This window comes from Chelonia mydas, chromosome 10 (genome assembly GCF_015237465.2).
Source record: "Chelonia mydas isolate rCheMyd1 chromosome 10, rCheMyd1.pri.v2, whole genome shotgun sequence".
Taxonomy (NCBI): Eukaryota; Metazoa; Chordata; order Testudines; family Cheloniidae; genus Chelonia; species Chelonia mydas.
The window spans coordinates 66,553,681-66,569,113 of record NC_051250.2 but is presented as its reverse complement, the minus strand read 5'-3'; the positions used below and the strand labels follow the sequence as shown (position 1 = coordinate 66,569,113).

Below are 15,433 nucleotides of genomic sequence, written 5' to 3'. Positions count from 1 at the left end.
AATAGGTCTGTATGATTAAACTACCAACCTCCATAAGTAGTGTTTAAAACTAGTCATATTAGATGAAATCTGTTGTTAATCTGTCTGTATATAAAGTGAGGTAAATCAACAGCTTAATCAAATTTGGATGGAGTAAATTACTGGACCACATGCCATCAAAAAAGTCAAAGGACGAAAGGTTTAATTTTTAATAAGAGAGACTTATCAATACTGATCATGCCTGTCCTGAGTCTGGTTATACTTAATAAGTATTAATTCTCACTTCTACAGACAGAAGAAAAACTATATTAAATGAAGAGGGAGAGAAACTGCTCTGCTCTCCCAGGTTTAATAGTGGAAATACTTCATACAAGAGAACTGAAGATTCCCAGCCATGGTCTTCATAGGCTAAAAATACCATATTCACTCCATGAAGCAATGGAGTGACTAATGAGGCAATAATCTCTAGTCTGGGAGGGTACGTTTATGATGCTTTCCTGGAGCAAAACTGGTCTAAAGCTGGAAGACTCCACAAATAGCATAGAACTGCCTTAGTGGCTCCTACACACCCTTCCTCTCCTACCAGCTCTCATCTTTCATTATAGAAGCATGGCTAGCATCTCTGTACCCTGATGCCTGGCTGCTGGTATGCCCTGTATGTTGGGCATGGAAATGAGGCATGTAGGAGGGGTTATGCTGGCTCTAAGATATCTGAGGGTTCCTTTGTGCAAGAGGAATCCCTCCAATAGCCAGATTCACCACCAATCTCCTGAGGCAAAGCCGCCCCAATGAATGAGAGGCTATTACTTCTATTTATGCAATATGAATTTTAAAAAATATTGAGGGCAGAATTTTCATGCCATACTGTGAGGAATGGAATTAGAGACTATCAGGCTACAGCTCAAATAATCTATTACCCATGGATATTTGACAGAAAACCTTATAATTTCTTTCCAACAAATAAAAAAGATCAACAAGGAGCTTCAAAGTTACATGTATCCCAGCTATATTACCTGGTCACCCTTCATTATCTTCTTTGCCTTTGCATTTAGATAATAATCTCCCCACAAGGTCTTCAAAAGTACTGCATGTTTGATTCCAATCTTTTGGCTATACAGTTTTGCAAAATGCTCAATGCTAAAAGAAAGAAAAATCTATCTTGATACAAATTGGTGTGCACAACATTACACTTATCAATGTAAGCCTGTGTCAACTTATGTGATATTCATATCTAAGTAGTCTTGCATCCCTATTTTACCCCCACAGTTTGTTTTCTCTTTAGTTCAGGACACTTAATTTTAAAAATAACAATATTTAACATACATCTGTATTAGTTTGAACATTTTTTTTTTTTTTTTTACATAAAGGCCAACTTGAAGTCTGAATCTGTATCCTAACTAAAGTAACTGATGTTTGTATAAGGTCATTGCAACGTGACATGACACAACATAAATTATTATTCATATTAAGTCAGGAATTTCAAATTTATTCTGCGGAGAGGACCATGTTGTTTTTTAATTAGGGTCCGTGGCCAGAATTGCAAACTTAAAACCTAAAGCCACGTGAGGATTATGATATGCTACTGATTATTTTTATATATACACAAAAAAAGAAAGAACGCGTATCCACAGCTCCCCGTGACTTTGCCAATATTTATAGATACAATTTAACAAATCTATTAGCTGCTGTAACTACTCCAAAAATTCCTCCTAACTCCCATACACATCAATATCAAGGGAAAAAGAAAGAATTAAATAAAAACCCTAACACCTGCATAATGGTTCCTCACATGGTTTCAACAGCAAGGGAGAATAAATGGGCTTTACAGTGGACACTGAAAGACAACAAATGCAGGCTATTTCAGACCAAGGGAAGAGAGTGAGTTCTAAAACCCCCTTGCTGAGAACACTACCAGCAATTCCCTTTCTTTTATATTGTGAAGTCTCCAGCTTGGGCTCCTCTGCTCATCGGGACTGCAGAGGAGTAATATCTCTGCAGTACAGTAATATCAAAAGGGAATAGAGCCACTCTTTCAGACAGGTAGATCTTAAGATGTTAGCCCTAAATGGCCTAACTCCCACCCAGAAATCAATCAATAGCTACTACAGATCATAGATCACCTGAGTAATATACTCACAGGAAGATCTATGTAAATCTTGTTAAGCTGTGTCAGCCATAAAACGAAAACATCTCTCTTTAAGTATAGATTTCATGATCATATATTCTTCAATATTGCTTTTGGCACTTATGGAATATGCTTCCAAATTTTTAGAATACACGCTACTATTGTACTGTCTGACCATACAAAAAATACATTCATGGAAAAAGGCCAAAAGCAAAGTATGTTATATTTTATAAAATAAATCTTTTTACGTGACACTTTTAGCAGTTTTTCTTGGTATTTATATGACTTAATTATCCAGTACATTCAAACAAGAAGGATATATCTATTTTGAGTCAAACAAGTCTTGCTAATTGGACTTCTAATTTGGTTCACTGTGCACAAAAAAAAGCTCTCTTTAAACAGTAAGAAGGGAGAGAGAAATAATCATTGTAAAACATTTCATTTCTACACATTGTAGTTTGTACATTATCCCTTGTAAAGAGAGGAAATAAAAGTGAGATTTTATACAGAGAGGAGACACAGAAAAATGTATACATGTGTATAAAATTAGGGCAATGATATTTATACCACATTGGTACCTGATAATCTATCTTCGGAACCTGTAAAAGCTTCTAATTAGGACTTCACACTCCTAACAAAAGACATTAATAATCTGTCCAAGCCAGCAACAATTATGCCTATAAAAAAATTTCAAAAATGTACCTTTTTCAGCAGCTTACCCTAAGGCTTTGGAAGGGAAAAAACCCTCATGATTTGTTGTATGTCAGTGACTGCTGTATATAGATTTACTGCATCCTTTCAACACCTGGACTTGATGAGAAAAGCAGATGCACCGTTCACTGCACTGGATCTGGCTAACACTATATAATGACTTCATTTACTCTACCATGAAAACATGGAATCTCCTTAGGAATCGTATCACAAAACATTATAACAGCCAGAACCTGCCTTGATTAAGGCAAATGCTTCATTGATCCACATTTCACCAGATGGTCATGCTGGCAGCCTGGACAGATCCTCCTGAGATTAATTAAGAAGAAAATGCTCCTTTTTTCATTTAAAGGAAACTCTACCACTGTCATCACTAGACCAGACCATGCCAGCTACTTAGAAAGAAAGAAAGAAAGAAAAAGGAATGGTCCCTTGGATCAAACAGTTTTCATCCAACTTTAGCAAAAACAGTAAAGCATTTTTCTGATGACGGAAAAATTACAGAATAAGCAGCATGAGGAAACTACTATAAACAACACCATCACTGTTCTGTTTAAGTTGTAGGATGCTGTATACTTCGGAGAACAGAGTAACAGAAGCTATTCTATTACTTATATATAGATTCAAGAATGAAAAAAGTTGACTTAAGTCAAATAGGATTCCAACAGAAGACTCATGAGCTCCAGGAGTGCTCCCTTGGCTGAAATACTGTCCTGTACACGGAGAACCCAAAATAATTCACTAAGAATTTCAAGTCTTAAAACCAAAGGAAAAAGCTTCTACATTTTAGTAATCCATCAAATTAACCTGTGGGGAATCTTAACATTGAGTTGTATTATCTTTTTGCAAACAAACTTGGGCCTATTTTCAAACTTTTTCTTATGTCTGTATTGTACTGCCATATTATAATCAAAAAGCTTCTCTATCCTCTCTAGCACACCAAGGTATCAAATGCACAAATGAGCTCAGGTCATATTCTTAAATCCTTCTACCATGGGAAGCTTAAACAACAATAAATCAGTTTGTGATTATTTATTTAGATTTCAGTCTTTCAAAAGCTTGACATCCGAAGCTCTGGGCACCCCAGCTTAAATTTTAAACACACAAGAACCAGCTCACAGCAGATACAAAGTAAACATTAAAGTAAAAACAGACCAACACAACTCCCTACCTTACATCCACTTAATTTAATCACCAGTCACGTGACCAATAAAGCTTAAAAACCCATCAAACTTTCTACTAGACAGAAATACTATTTTGTTACAGTTACATATCAAAAGTTAACTGATTTGAAATAAAGCACACACACAAAAAACCTCGATACACAAAACCGGTGTCCGAGAAAAAATATTTGAGCTCATTATAAATTGCAGCTCCAATCTCAATCAGTGCCCCTTTCAACTACTTCCATCCAATTTAGCCTTAAAAATTCCCACATAAATGATTGTTATGAACACTTTTCCCTCAAAGTCAAATAAACTTTGTTCTACACCATTCTCTGTGTGTGAATCAAACTTACATCAAGAATGATATAGGACAAGTGCTCCCTGAAAGTATATCAGGGAGTTTTCACCAGTGTCAAACTCTCAAGACTGAGGTCCTCCCATATTCTTTTCATCTAGCTCTTTGTGTTAGAAAAATAAATAGATTTTCTGACATGTTTGCATACAAACCATCTGCAAAGGAACTATTAGGGGAACAGAAGTGACAAAAAAAAGAAGTTAGCCAATCAGATCATATATAGCATCGCTTTTACCAAAAAGTATTACATTCACCCAACATTTATGAACAAGATATATTTAACTTTTTTTTAAAATAAACAGATTTTAATTTTGTCAAATCATCACCAAAAATATAAAATTTGAACCTAAATTAATGGGTTGTATCCCTTTAAGTACATGTTAAAGACAAAGACAAGCACTCCACCTTGTGGTAAACAATCAGAATGTTTACAAATCTTTATTACGACCCACCTACCCTTTCTGAAACAAAAAGCTAAAAACAGACACTTAATAAGAACGTAAGCAAAGAAATTCAAAAAACATATGCCCTTAACAACACACTATGAAATATGGAATTCTATAATGTTTTCTGTAGCTGTTTAATGCTTGATTTCTTATGATTTAATGTAATATCTCTGCCATCACTGTGTAACTGATCTACAAATATCTGCTGAAATACAAAAAAAAAACTTTATAGAAGGTCACAAGAAAACAAATATGAAATTTGTGTGCATGTAGAAACCTAAAAGAAAGACAGCAACTAACCATCATAGTATAAGAAAATATTTTTGGAAGAACATAAAATCCTCGAAACTGTAACTGTCAAGAACCAAAATAGTGATTTATTTCAAGGTCATGAATTGAAACTTTGGAAAAAAAAGCTATTCAGCTTTCACATGCCATTGGATGTACAGGAAAATGCAAAATGGTTACCTCTAAAAAGTATTTAGACCAGTTCAAAAGATTTTCCAGCTGCCTTAGTATTAAATATGGTAAATGACACTTTAATGAAATCCTACACTTATTTACTTACCCAAAGCCCCAACCATCAATTGCACTGGCAAATACCACATTCCCCAGGTCTGGCGAGAAATAAAGATGTGAATCATCAGTATCTTCCAAGCCAGCACTCCAGTCATAAACTTGATCTCCATGTATAGAATCTGAATTCCCTTGAGTTTCTGTTTCTTTCTCAGCTCTTTCTTCTAAGACTTTAGAGGTGAAAAGAGCTCCAGTGATTGCATTAACCTAGGAAGCATATGTAAAACCACAGAAAATTATAGTTAGTGTCTAAAACACTGCAACCAACCTGTGAAATCTTTTCACAAAGAAGATTTCAATTATCTAATCATATGACTGTTGCTTAAACATCCAAAGGCAGTTTGCTTAAGCTTAGCAAAAAAGTTTACATATAGACATTGTGGATGAAATCCTGGTCCCACTGAAGTCAATGGGAGTTGTCCCACTGAATTCAGTGGGACCAGGATTTCACCCCATGTCTGTAATACTTCACAAATCATATCTAGTCTTAATGTGATTTAGTTCTCGGCTTTAAAAAAAAAGTATCCTTTTTCACAATGAGAAATGGTGAATTGTTATTTCCAATATGTAAAATAAATAAAAAAGGAAAGGAAGATATGACATATAAGGAAATAGCTGTAAATAGTTATCTCAAACCATTAATGAGAAATCAATTTATAATTAAATATTTAAAGATGACTATTTAACAATTCCAACCCCAAATCAGGCAGTCAGTATTTTTGAGATTATAAATACAGTCTTATTTCAGCCTCCAAAAAACTCAAAATACACAGTAAATAGGGGTTTTAAAAATAGTATTATATCGATCAAATCTCTGAGATATGCCATTAACACTGTGAGTATGCCTCCTGCTGACTTGTAGAGAAGAACTCAATATTCTTTTCAGAGCTCTGTACATTATAAATGCCCAGAAAGATAAAGAGGAATAGGTATTAAATAATCATATGTTTTCTTAAAAAGGTTTAATTAAAATAGACAATGCATGACTATCAGAAGGTAGGGAAAACTGGTTCTCTCACACTACAGTTTGCACTGCTTCTAGTCCAAATAAAAAGGGCAGAAAGTGGCAATTAGAGCATTGAGAAAAAGGGGAAAAAACTACAAAAGGTGTTCTCTTAATGTTGCACTGTAAAGCCTCATACCTGTTCTAAGATATTCTTAAGGTGAGAATATGCTTCCTGAGGAGTTAACTTGAGCTCCACTATCAAACGATCAATTTTATTAATCACCAAGACTGGACGGATATTTTCTAGCCATGCTTGTCGCAGAACTGCTTGAGTCTAGCAGGGGAAAGAAAGTGTTAAAAAAGGCAGGAAAGAGTTAAGGAAACCCTAACTTCACAAAATTAATACTTACAATGTTAAAGAAAAAGTCACTAAGTTTAGAAGCAAAATTTAAATAAATACATTATCGACTTCTGATTCTAAACATCTGTGGATTGTATCCCAAAATACATGGAGTTAGTTATTACAGAATTATGCCATAGTAAGCATTTTCATAGCAATGTAAATTTTAAAAACATTTCTTACAAAAAAACCTTATAATCATAGGAGGATAAATATACTAGAGATATTCTTTTATTTTGGATAATTTTGCTCTTTAAATACACTAAAATAAGAAAAATATGTAACCTTTAAAAAAACACTCTATACTCCCCTTTATTTTTATCTCTTCTGTGTAATAATATTCCATTGCCAGTGAGAACATGTACTTGTATCTCCAACACCAAGGCAACAGTATCTCAACCACATATTCATGAACACATTCTATGGTTAATCTCCCAATCACTCAGCAGTAAATCAGACTTCATATGCAATACACAATTTATTAAGAGAGAGTAGCATTTTACAGAAATTCTGACCATTGGTTTGTATGTCTCTTCTGTTTAATGTATTTAAGACAGCTAAACAGTAACATTTTTGTCTAGTCTCATCTCCATCCTTTCTCAATCATTTTTTAAAATATCACCTGTGGACAGACTCCTTCCACAGCATCCAGCACTATGATACAACCATCACAGAGTCGGACAGCAGTTGATACTTCTGAAGAGAAATCCACATGCCCTGGGGAGTCTATTAGATTAATGAGATACTCCTGATCACCTAGAATCAAACAATAATTTACTTTTAAATACACAAAGTGACTGCTATAAAAGTTTCTATGTTCATTACTTACCTATAGACATTAATATTAGCAAGGACACCAGGAGCCTGATTGTCAAACATATTTAGACAACTAAAAATGTAGATGGTGGAATTTTCAAAAGTGCCTAAGCAGGTTAGGAACTTAACTCCCAATGACTCCTGCTTAGGTACTTTTGCAAATCACAATCGGTGCCTAGTTACATCTTTAGGCACTAAGTACCTTTGAAAATCTGGTCTTACCTAGCTCAGGAGAAAGCATACCAATTTTGGAATGCCAATAGCCAAATCGCCGAACAACCATATTAAAATCTGTGTTTAAAAGACACTAACAGTAGCTCACCATGAAAGTCAACCCTTTACTCTTAAAAGATAAATTGCTGAAGTATCACTTAAGGTAGAAGCTACATTTTTTTAAAACAATTTTCATTATCTGCATTACTAGCGTATATCTTTAGATTATTAAAAAATGGAAGAATTTTTTAAATCTACTGTCATCATTTGTTCATTTTTGCACTCTACTCATCTTAGAAATGACAATATGGTCGACTACATTTCAATTTCTAATTTTCATGTATAGTCACAAAATTAAAATACGTCTGCAAACACTGGAGGGGAATGTTTCTATAATAATAACTGAAAGAAGTTTTCCTCAAGCTTAAAGAAAACATTTGCATGATGCTGTTAGACTTTATTTTTACAAAATTTAGATTTTAGTCATTCACTATTGAAAGTTGCCCTTTAAAATATATACCTGAACATTGAACAACTTCCATACCTAGCCACCCAAATTTTTATTTCAGATATAGTAATATATTTAATATTGTAATACCTTCCTTTAATAAAGTCTGAAAGAAAACAAATATAGAATATAGCAGAATATTCTAACCAGTTACAGCAGTTTTCATTTCTAATATACCTACTAGGTAGAAAAAAGAAAAAGACTTATGACATCTAATCCAATCCCCCCATTAGCATAGGTTTGTTCACCACTAGTGTTTTGTCCAACTTCATTTTACACATCACAAGTGAAAAGCTTCTAACACTAACCTTGGGAGGATAAGTCTTCTCTACTACAACTCCTAGGAGATTATCACACAGCCTAACAGATCTCCCAGTCAGGACATTTACCCTGATACGAATGGTGCACTTAACTTGAGCTAGAAAGAATGTTTTTTAATTGAGGACTCGTGAACCCTTTCCCCACTCCATTCTACTGCTGTTGGATGGGACAAGTGGAGGAGAAAGATGAGTTTGTTGAAGAGCTGCAGTTGTGTTGAAAGAGAAAATACACTCAAAAGCAAAAATATACACAAGACGAATCAGGACCACCAAAAAATAAATATTTAAAACAAAAAAAACAAATCTACATTTGTAAATAAGAAATCCAAACCACACTCATCAGCAAACAGCTAATGCCTAAACAACCAAGAAAAATTCACACTCTAAAACAGTGGCTCCAGCATAAGATGTGTCTCTGAAGACAACATCCAAATATGCAACAAAATTAGTTATGCAATACTCCTCGATAAGCCAAGAGAGACTAACAACAGCCCCAACACCACTTAAACAAGATGTGCTAGCCAGGAATCTTCATCATGCCTTGATAAGTCAAAAAAATTTGGTTTATGTATCACTTTTACTCCTGAACAATGGTTATTGCACTTCGAAAGAATAAACATAATTAGTTTCATTGGCTTTTAGCTGTTTATTCTTTATATACTATGACTTAATTATAGGAATTTCCTAACCAGTTCTTTAGCTTGGCCAAAATTGTAGAAATGTGTTTAGGACAGAACAGACTGCATATTTAAGAACATGTTTTGATAAAAAGTGATGTATATTAACTATTATTGCATTAAATTATAATTAAATGGAACAAAAATTATTCTCTGTAACTGAGTCAAGACAGTAGGTACTGCAGCATGTAAAGATAAAACACAGGAAGCTATCACTTATGGGGATAAGCTTAACTCATGATATCCCAAATTCAGAAGTGAATTTTTCTTATTGAAAATTGTTGTTTTTAAAGTAACTTTAAAAAAGACAAGTCTGAGCCAGAACCCTAAATGTTCAAATACTATAAAACATCACAAAATTACCAACAAGATTTCCAAATTCTGCAGCAGGCTAGCACCAAATTCATATATTCTTCTTCATTAGTTTTGTGGAGTTAGACACATCGAGATTCTTTAAATTTCATATGAAACTCTAATCTTAAAGCTGGTTTTGTGTAACAGATCCACAAAATCTCACAATGCTCAAACCAACTGTCAAAGGACAGTTGGCCCTCTAAGGGGAGTTGAGCCCTCCCCACCTGAGACTGATCGGCTACCTCCCAATTAATATTGATATCACTATAATCCAATGATTATAAAAGCCAACTAGTGGATTACGTGAGTAGGGGAGCTGCTGGAAGTAAATGGGTCCCTTATGGCTAACCCTAGAGCTGGGATGACAGACAAGAAGAAAGGCCTCTGGACCCCTGAAGCCTGCTTTGGGCAGGGAAATAGCTTCATGAGTTTTAGGTGGAAAGAATAAAGCTATGTCCAGAAGGAAGAGCCTGAACAGATTGTGGGCATGGCATTAGTCCTTCCTGGGCTGGGGGAAACACGCCAGGAGCCTCACACCAACATACACGGAAATGTCTTTTAATTCTTTCATGGCTATTCTTTTCAAAATGGACAATCTAAGCACAAGTGAGCCAATTCCCCAACACCTTAACCAAATGGTTAAACTGAAACCAGGAAGATGAAGAAAGAATAATCACAGTCTGGAAGTTCTCTGGTTGTCATTCAAAAATAAGTAAATACAACAGTCTCCCACTTTCCCCAGAAAAGTTGTCTTGTTTTACAGAGACACCAGTAAATGCCTCATGGAGACATTGAAAGCTTAGTTTAAAACTGCTCCCTAACTGAACAGGAAATTAAAGTGGAGAGTTCAACATTTCTATTTTCAAAATGTCACAAATACTAATGAAAAAGATGCATGCAGTTTTATAAAAATCTAACCAATTCTGTGTTAAAGAAGCAATAAAAGAATTAATCTAAATGTCAGCACAAAAGCTAAAGAGCATAAAGATAGTGGAAAAAAATTAAAAGCAAGGCAATGCTATTCAAGCATAAAGCTAGCCATGTCTTCCAATGCTTGCATACCCCACATTGCCCTCAACTACTTTATAATCACAATGTAACTAAAACGGAAAGGCTTACATAGGTTATTAGTGCCCATGTGTTTATTTTATCTCTCAAAGTTAGCTCTACTATATCAGCCTGGTAGAAATCTACTCTGCCCAATCGCTCCCATACTTGAAGATGGGGGGAGAGAAAGAAGAAAGGGCACTCAGGCAAATTTAGCTTATCCAAACCTACAACTAACATTGTGGCAAACAGACATCCTGAAATAAGAGTATAGCAGACTCTAAATAGGACTGTGTGCAATTATTACAGAATTAGTCAGATGTACTTAGAGAAGTGGTCAAAAGAAGATGGTGTTCATTGATGCCATTGTTTCAGGGCCGAGGACTAGAAAAATAAAAATAGGAACATTTGGACTTAAAGTAACAAGACATCAAAACCAAAATATACAGGGAACAAATATGGAAGATAATGAACAGTCGATCATCCTACAATGTAGTACTTTTTAAAAGAAAATACAAAATACAGGTTTGTACAAAAATTCACCCCACACACTTACAAAGGCCAACTTTAACAAATCCCACTTCTTACATTTTCCCATCATCATTTCCATTCCAGGAGACAAAGGAAAATAATGTAACTGTAATGAATAATATCTAAAAACAACATGGAGAGGGTAAGAGAAAGTTCAAATATTAGCAAACTCAGAGCAACAGCAGCTATTTGGGTCTCATCCAATGACGTTCCTATTGCTCTCAAGAGTCAGCAGTTGGGAAATGTGTGGTTAGTTTCATGTATTATCAATGTGGGCAAAACTTTTTTGAGTAACTTCTTCTATATCAATAGACGTAGGCATGTTTTTACTACAAAAAACAAGCATTTCTCTCTCTGATGCTAAGATATCAGCATCACTTACTCAGCATAGGTGAACATTTACTAAATTTAGTGAAATAAAATCTAATTATCCAATCTGGGAAAATTCTCTATATCCATCAAATAGTACTAATGTTGCATTTGCCTACGATCATTCTATCAAGAAATTAATTGTTCTAAATTGTGGCCAAGTTATTTAAAAAACTGATGCTATTTCTGAGTTCGGCAATCTTAGATAAATAAAAATGCTAATTAAAAACTATTTCTGTGCATATGATGGAAAGTTTCCACAACTTTGGGAGCAGAGACTGAACCATCCTCCCCATCACTTCCACCTCTAAAATAAAAGATAGCATGAAAACTGAAGTTCCAGGCATCCACAGAACATTTACACTAGAGGTAGAAACTTCCCAAATACTGTTCCAATCAACATGCTTCCACCATGTAGGAGTGAAAGAACACTTCATTTCCACATGATTCTTCTTGGAATACTCAGCAGAGAAAGGTTTCAGAGTAGCAGCCGTGTTAGTCGGTATTCGCAAAAAGAAAAGGAGTACTTGTGGCACCTTAGAGACTAACAAATTTATTTGAGCATAAGCTTTCGTGAGCTACAGCTCACTTCATCGGATGAAGTCTCTAAGGTGCCACAAGTATTCCTTTTCTTTCAGCAGAGAAAGATTTCAACTTTAAAGGGGATTTAAGTGATGAACACTTAACCAGTTTTCAACAAATTTATGCTACGTGTTACATATTTGCATACAGTGGCCATTTTTGCATGAAGAGCTATAGAAAAAAAGATCCTTTCCTCCAAAATTCACTTGTAAAGCAGACTCCAAGATGAAGAAAGATATGCTGCACAATGTTCATACATGTTATCACTCATAAATGTCTACATCTGGCTCATTTAGGCCTTGATCCTCCAAAGACTTTCTCACATCCTGAACTTTAAGCACAAGTGGGTCCCACTGAATTCATGAATGCATGTGCACCACAGAGAAGTAAAACTGTGGTTATGTTTTTTAATTAGAATTGTTAAAAACACAAGGTTGCAAAATGTAAATCTCTGCAGAACCAAGGCCTAAGGGAGAGATCCAGGAGTTAACTGCAGGAAAAAACTTGGAAGTGATAATTAATAGAAGGAAAAGCAAAGCAAAAAAAATCTCAGTAGTCTGTACATTTTTGTGCAGCATCTCTACCTTACCTTTTTCAAAGTGCAGTGATATAGCACTAGATTTCATAGTAATTCCTCGGATCTGCTCATCTTCTCTACTGTCTAGATATCTCAGCTAAAATAAAAGACCACAAAAAGAGGTGATAAATTTGTACACAGATATTTTCCTAAGCTATTCTTTTAAATGTGAAAGGGTATGTCTGGAAGAAAATTTGTAGGAACTCTCAAAAATGACATTAATTAATTATATTAGATTATAACTGTACCTTTCCTGCCAATCGATTGGAGATTATTCCATTGCTAGATATCAGACAGTCAGCTAGAGTGGTTTTGCCTTTAAAGAAAAATAAGTGACTTTGTTTAAATACACACACACCAATGGGTTATCAAACTTGATATTGTTACAACCTAGTAACTATCAACAGGCACACAGGTTTCTTTAAAAAAATTAATAAAAATGCTTTATTAAAAACCAGTTATGGTTACTCAATATCACCTACATCTGCCTCTGACAAGATATGCCTCTCATCTCCATCTCCACAAAAAACATGCAACCTTAACTGTGACCAAAAGAATATGTTGAAGAAACAACAACAAAAACCCAACCATAACTCCTCATTACAACATGGAAATAAAGATCAACCACTACTATTAAACAATAACCTCCCAAAACAATAAACACTATTTCAAATTATTTCCACTTAAACAGCAAAATATTTCTTCCATTAATCATCCAGCACAACACAATTAAAAAAAAAAATCAACTAAAAAAACACTATATAGACACCTACCATTTACTACAACACACTACCAATTAAACATTCTAAACAATAAAAAAATATTAATTTCTAACCACTCCACAGGATCAAAGTTCCATGTTTTACGTAGAAGCCATAAGAAAAGACAACTTAGGTGGGCAGTGAAAGCAAGATAGGTAAATTCACAGTTTTCGGCTTAACTAGGGATTTCCTGGCTTTTATATGGTTGTGTTGGTCATATGTGCACTTGAGTAACGTTAACCAATTTTAAACAAAGTTCTTCATTTTCTGGAACACATATATCATTTAATGTGTGCATGCACATACACAACCTAGTCCCATGTACACATGTGTTTTGATTACTTTTATTACAATGTGGCTTGGGAGGGTTTTTGTTTTTTTGGTTTTTTTTATTATAGCCTACTCCCCACATTTAAAAGCCACATATTGTAGCAGCCCTCCCACGGCCATTAATGCCACCCTGCCTCGGCACAAAAATGCAAGGCAGTTAGTCTATACCAAGGGAAGAAAGGGACTTTTCAGATTTCAATGTACGCTGATCCAGCGAGTGAAGAGACATCACTTGACTGCATTATACTTTCCCTTTCATTTTTTTCCCCCCAAATAGTATGGATGAGCGCAGTTTTCACAAGTAATACCACTGGCCACTAGTGCGTTGTGAGGTTGGGGGGCAATTTATACCACCTTTCACCAGGGATCAGTGCTGCACCCTACAGCAGATTCACACTCCACTAAAGGTTTAAGTTACAGCCAGAGTTCCACAGCCAGCTATGTAAGGGGGAGGGGGAGTATGAATAGCATATCACCCAGCAGTTGTTGAGATGCCCCGTTATTGGCCATTACTGTCCACTTTAGGGGCTATGTTGCTTACCACCAACACCATAGGACAGGGTGCAGGATTGCAGGGGTGCCTTCTAGGAGGACTTCTCACTATCAGTGGCCCTGTGCCTAGGGTCAAATCAGCCCTGAACTGAACCCATGAATTTAAACACATGAAAAATCAATGGTTTGAAACACTTATCTTCAGCAAAATGACAGAAATATTCTTTTACAATTTAATCCGAACACATAAGAACATATCTCTAAATGACTGCTTATAGCAAAAAGTCCCTCTTACCATGGTCCACATGAGCCAGTATACAGATATTCCTGATACTGGCAGGCTTTTTCTGGAGTCCAATCATCTTCTCCAAACTAGAGAGAACCATGATTACCTATTTCTGTGAATAAGGAAAAAGCATTTTATACTAGCATAACTTAAGAAATATCTGAATTTTTTAAATGCACACACAAGTGTTTATAGTTTAGTTTATATATAAATATCAACTAACCTAAACCCATCCATGGGCAGTACTTAGGTAGCTAATAAATTATGTTTCTATAGCACCAATCACTCCAAATCAGATACCAAAAAGATTTACAAACAGAAAGACAAATTTTCAGTTTTTAATCATATACATTTTTCATGTATTTGTTTATAAATACAAGAAATACACAGTGGAAATCTGTCCATTTAAACTGAGCAGAACCACACACAGAATTTAAAGGGACAGTGTAAATTTGGCAGCCACCACTCTTTAAAAAAATAGGTAAAACAATTCCTGTGGTGACTATAATTGAATCACGGATCTCTCTTTTTCCAGTGTGCTTACTTTGTGTGTTTGACAGCACTCTGTATAAATAATATGTTTGACTGTTTCCCCAGATAGTTATGCAAGCCCTGATCCTGCAAACAATTAAACAAGCGTGCAACTTTACTCACGCAAGTAGTCCCATTGGCATCAGTGGGAACACTCATGAGTAAAGTAACACGTGCTTAGATGCTTGTAAGCTTCATCATGTGCGTCTTGCAGAGCAACAAAGTAGAGAAAAAAGAAAAGGAGTACTTGTGGCACCTTAGAGACTAACCAATTTATTTGAGCATAAGCTTTCATGAGCTACAGCTCACTTCATCAGATGTAGCTCACGAAAGCT

General features: G+C 35.2%; 1 protein-coding gene across 5 annotated transcripts in view; it reads right to left on the bottom strand.

Annotated features, from left to right (window-relative positions):
* The window catches only part of EFL1 (elongation factor like GTPase 1), a 152,312-nt gene that overhangs the window by 136,165 nt on the left and 714 nt on the right, over window positions 1-15,433 (bottom strand). For 3 of the 5 annotated variants that reach the window (XM_037911762.2, XM_037911763.2, XM_043524609.1), the window contains exons 2-8: window positions 14,577-14,679; window positions 12,947-13,014; window positions 12,711-12,795; window positions 7,327-7,460; window positions 6,501-6,638; window positions 5,351-5,565; window positions 993-1,116 (exon numbers count right to left, since the gene is read on the bottom strand). In XM_037911762.2, the coding sequence (XP_037767690.1) occupies window positions 993-1,116; window positions 5,351-5,565; window positions 6,501-6,638; window positions 7,327-7,460; window positions 12,711-12,795; window positions 12,947-13,014; window positions 14,577-14,667 (855 nt within the window). In that variant the 5' untranslated portion in view covers window positions 14,668-14,679. Of the gene's footprint in view, window positions 1-992; window positions 1,117-5,350; window positions 5,566-6,500; window positions 6,639-7,326; window positions 7,461-12,710; window positions 12,796-12,946; window positions 13,015-14,576; window positions 14,680-15,221; window positions 15,306-15,433 lie in introns of all 5 variants that reach the window. The other 2 variants (XM_043524610.1, XM_043524608.1) reach the window with 1 other exon arrangement.